General features: G+C 40.8%; 1 protein-coding gene across 1 annotated transcript in view; it reads left to right on the top strand.

Moving 5' to 3' along the window:
• The window catches only part of LOC108802522 (scaffold attachment factor B2-like), a 78,823-nt gene extending 77,340 nt beyond the window's left edge, over positions 1-1,483 (top strand). The window contains exon 18 of the mRNA XM_018574384.1: positions 1,351-1,483. Within this exon, the coding sequence (XP_018429886.1) occupies positions 1,351-1,459 (109 nt within the window). The 3' untranslated portion in view covers positions 1,460-1,483. The remainder of the gene's footprint in view (positions 1-1,350) is intronic.
• Positions 1,484-5,082: the final 3,599 nt, after the last annotated feature.

Here is a 5,082-nt window from a genome sequence, read left to right as displayed (position 1 = left end):
TTCTTAAAAATTGGAGCTTTCCGTAATTTTACTTTTTTTTTTTTTTTTTACAGCAGATGGAGCTCTAATATGGTAAACAATTTAAATACATGGTTATTCGGTTTTGGTTAGGTAAAAGGTGGGGAAAACTAGAGATAAATGTATAGAACACAATTTTGTCTAATGTTAGAGAATTTTCTTAGCCCCTGCTACCCCAAAATGTAATCTTTTGATTAAAAGGATAACACATAAATGTGTTTTTGGACACTGTTCTATAATTTTGGGCAGCTTCTTTTTCCTTTTCATTGTTACTTTTAGGTGTTTCATACTTGATGCGGGCTCTAATCCCTGCCACTGCAGCCAAATCCTGGACTGTTCTGGCAAAGATCTTGAAGGATAATTAAACCCTCTGGGGTTTTTGAAATATATCTACTGCTAGCAAGCAGTAGATTTATGCAAAAACATTTTTTTTAAAGTTACGAAAAAGGTTAAAACTTACCTGTCTCCACCGCGCGTTCTCATCCGAAGATCTGAAAAATCTCGGACGGCCGCAAAAGATCATGGGGCGAGCGCATGCGCAGTACAGATCTTCAGCCGGGAGATGAGGATAGACACAGGGTAAGTCAATGCACGCAGCGCGCACCCGCACAGACTACGTGGGACACAGAAGACTTTGCAGTCAGCGCTGGATCAGAGACCGCCACCAACGCTGGAGAGACTCCTCAAAACTACTGGAAAGAAGATGTTTGGATCAAGAGGCATCATTTAAGGTAAGTCCTTACACTAGCATTTAATGTCACTTTAAACTTCTTGCATGTGTCTGCTCCACACACTTGGTGCCTGCATGCAATCCTGATAGCACTGTTTTTGTTTTGTTTTTATTATGGTTTTTTTTAACCATAGAGGTTTTAAAAACGTCTGTCTGAGCTTACAGGGATATTCAATAAGGACATGGCTTTGCCAAAACATTGTGCATTGTTATTCCTATTTGTCGGTAGCAGGATTTCAAGCCTAGGAGCTGATCAGTTCTATGTTTGAACAATAGACTTTCAGCCAGTGGTTTCAGCACAAACATATCCTTGAACCAGCTGGCAAGATCTAACACCATTTTATAACTGCACTGAAAGAGAAAAGGGAATTTGGTACAGAATAAAACATTGACATACCCCTAAAATACTTTTTTTGTGATTATATAGAGATGGGGAGATAGATGCACATTTTTTTAAATGTCACACTTTAGTAACTTGTTCACTGTCAAAGGTCTGTAGCCCTGTGCTAGAAACTCATTAACGTTTTTGCTAAAAGTGAATGTGATTTAAGTATTTTTATTTAATAGGAAGTGCTAAAAATTGTTTCTCTTGTGTAATGCAGGTTTATTCCAAATGAAAATTCTCAAAATATGTCAGCAATGGGGCTTCAAGGCGGCAACTTTGGAGGACAAAACAGACCTAATGAACCACGGTTTCCACATCGTTATTAAATATTTCTTAAAGAGACACTTTTTTTTTTTTTTTTTTACCTAAAAAATTTTTTCTTTTATTATAAGTTAATTATGTAAGTGAGACTCCTACCTCCTAGTGCTGGTCTTTTAAAATCCTTCTAAACTGAATTTCTGCAATACTTTTGAATACTAGTCATGCAATACAAACATTTGATCAGTTTTACAACAGTGAAAAGTCTTTTGTGAGGAAGAAAGGAGTAAGAGTATGCATCCATAACCAGCTATCATAAGTAACTAGTGCTCTGTAAATACTTTTCTTCACCAAATTTGATTAATAGTGTCTCTTTAATATAGTGTTAATGACACGTTTTATTGTTATGATTGCTGTGCCTGTATTATCCAACTATTTTGTCTTGTAGCAAACCTATTTGCTTTATAAGCCATTAAAGGGGAACTAACATTTTTGAACTGTTTAAGTACAATGCCTTAATACTGTTATTTTTCGCCCTCTCTTCATGCTTGTGTTTAGTCACCTAGTTATTGAGATTGAAATAAAACTTGTCCATAGAGTTCGTTCTCACAATTCCCGCAGCATTTAGTATGTTGAAAATAAATGTTAATAAAAGCAACAGCAATGGAATGATTAGGGTGTGTGACATGTAAACAGAAAAATATACATACAGTTGTGTGAAAAAGTGTTGGCCCCCTTCCTGATTTTTCATTATTTTGCACGTTTGTCACACTTTAACCCCTTCGTGACTGGCCACGTACACTATTTAAATATTAGTCAAAGATAACACAAGAAAACACAACATGAAGTTTTTAAAGGAAAGTTTTTATCAAAGGAAAACAAAATCGAAACCCACATGGTCCTGTGTGAAAAAGTGTTTGCCCCCTAAACCTAATAACTGGTTGGGCCACCCTTAGCAGCAAGAACTGCAATCAAGCGTTTGCGATAACTTGCAATGAGTCTGTTACAGCGCTGTGCAGGAATTTTGGTCCACTCATCTTTGCAGAATTGTTGTAATTCAGCCACATTGGAAGGTTTTCAAGCATGAACCGCCTTTTTAAGGTCATGCCACAGCATCTCAATAGGATTCAGGTCAGGACTTTGACTAGGCCACTTCAAAGTCCTCTTTTTGTTTTTCTTCAGCCATTCAGAGGTGGACTTGCTGGTGTGTTTTGGATCATTGTCCTGCTGTTGAACCTAAGTTCGCTTCAGCTTGAGCTCACGGACAGATGGCCGCACATTATGCTTCAGGATTTTTTGGTAGACAGCCGAATTCATGGTTCCATTTATAATAGCAAGTCTTCCAGGTCCTGAAGCAGCAAAACAGCCCCAGACCATCACACTACCAAAGTTCAACTTTTGTCTCGTCAGTTCACAGAGTATTTTTCCAAAAGTCTTGGGGATCATCCAGATGTTTTCTGGCATAACGGAGACAAGCTTTTATGTTCTTTTTGCTCAGCAGCGGTTTTTGTCTTGGAACTCTGCCATGCAGGCCATTTTTGCCCAGTCTCTTTCTTATGGTGGAGTCATGAACACTGACCTGAAGTGAGGCCTGCAGTTCTTTGGATGTTGTTGTGGGGTCTTTTGTGACCTCTTGGATAAATCGTCGCTGCGCTTTTGGGGTAATTTTGGTTGGCTGCCCACTCCTGGGAAGGTTCACCACTGTTCCATATTTTTGCCATTTGTGGATAATGGCTCTCACTGTGGTTTGCTGGAGTCCCAAAGCTTTAGAAATGGCTTTATAACCTTTTCCTAAGGGGGGGGGGGGGGGCACTTTTTCACACAGGGCTATGTGGGTTTGGATTTTGTTTCCCTTAATAATAAAAAAAAAACACCTTCCTTTAAAAACTGCATGTTGTTGATGGTGGAACGTGGCATGCTGATGACGTAGGATGCTGAGTTTCTGAGCGTCGCTCGCACACAAGCCCTGCCTCGCTACGGAAATGCCACAGCTGATCCTGCTCTCCTTCGTCCCCATCTGGCAGTAATCGGGAAATACTTTACAGGTACCCCGTCGAGGCTGTCACTGGGAGGGGACGCTAGGATGGCGGCGCCCGCCTCTCCTGTTACTGTGCATGGTCGGGAATGGGACAATGTTCAGGAGAATGCACGGCAAGACCATGCTATACATGCCCACTCATATGCTAAGGCATCTCCTAGGGGGAGAGAGGAGACAGGGGCAAGGGACAAACTACAGATAGCCTAAAGCGGGTGGCCACAATTTTTTGTGTTTAAGATCTACTTTTCAAATGAGCTACATAAGAGCTCTCCTTGCGCTCTCTCTCCCCGGCTGTCTCTCCTTGCGCTCTCTCTCCCCGGCTGTCTCTCCTTGCGCTCTCTCTCCCCGGCTGTCTCTCCTTGCGCTCTTTCTCCCCGGCTGTCTCTCCTTGCGCTCTCTCTCACCCGGCTGTCTCTCCTTGCGCTCTCTCTCACCCGGCTGTCTCTCCTGGCTCACCTTGCTGTATTTTGCAAACAGTGTAGTGCAACAGGCTGTGTAAACTAATATTCTTGGAGGTAATACATAGCACTTCAACCACCAGAAAGGTGTCAGGGAGCTTGGCTTAGCAGACTCAGGGTAATAGGTGTGTGCACAGCTAAATATACCAAAATGGAATAAAGGGGCCGCCATTCACACCCTTTGTGATCTACCAGCATCAGCTTTGAGAGCTACTGGTAGATCACGATCTACTTAATGGGCACCCCTGGCCTAAAGACTACCAGTTTGCTGGAGCAAGAGGGGATGAAACAGCAGGATGTAGGAGAATGTTTAAGATCTCTCCCAAATAAAGAAGATGTGGCAGGCTATATTGCCAGACTGGAAGCAAGAGGAGTTACAGGCTTTAAAAGTAGATATTTCCAACATAGGTGATTGGGTAAACAGACTGGAGGCAAATCTGGATATATGCTCTTCTAGATTGGATATACACCAGCAAGCTATCAATCATTCAATAATGATCCAGGATATGATATACAAAATGGATGACATTGAAAATAGGAGTAGATGCAATAATATACAGTTAAGTGGTATACCTTAAACAATTGAGACACGTGCTCTGTCTCCAACAATAAAGGCTATATTGAATGATATAATGGATAAACACCAGAATCTGAAAATAATTACAGATGGAGTGTACAGAGTACCTGGATTTCTTAAAGGAGACTCCACAAGGCCTAGAGATGTGATCTGTCGTTTACATTATTACACTGAAAAATAAACCATTTTAAAGTCAGCCAGAACTAAGAAATCAATACTATATGATGGTTATACAGTGACTTTTTCCAGATCTTTCAAGACAAACACTAATGCTCAGAAGGGCATTGAAGCCTTTATTGGAGATCTTACAGGAGAGAGAGAAGATATAGATGGGGGGTTTCCTTTACAGTTGATAGCACAGAGAAGGAAGAACAGCAAAATTCAGGACATTAGATGATCTACCAGGTTTCTTGGATATTCTAGAAATACCCCCAATGCAATTGACAGAATGGCCAATAGAACTAAACACGATTGAAGGCCCGCAAAGAAAGGGATATGGACAGTAGTAATCCCACGGGGAACATAAGAAGTGAATTAAAGTAGAAGCTGGGATGAACAAAAACAAAAAAATAGTGGGAGATAAATAATTTATATAAGAAGCAATAGATCCTGGTTTCT

This window comes from Nanorana parkeri, unplaced genomic scaffold (assembly GCF_000935625.1).
Source record: "Nanorana parkeri isolate BGI_ZX_2015 unplaced genomic scaffold, ASM93562v1 scaffold2916, whole genome shotgun sequence".
NCBI classification, from domain to species: Eukaryota; Metazoa; Chordata; class Amphibia; order Anura; family Dicroglossidae; genus Nanorana; species Nanorana parkeri.
This window is presented reverse-complemented; position numbering and strand designations above follow the sequence as displayed.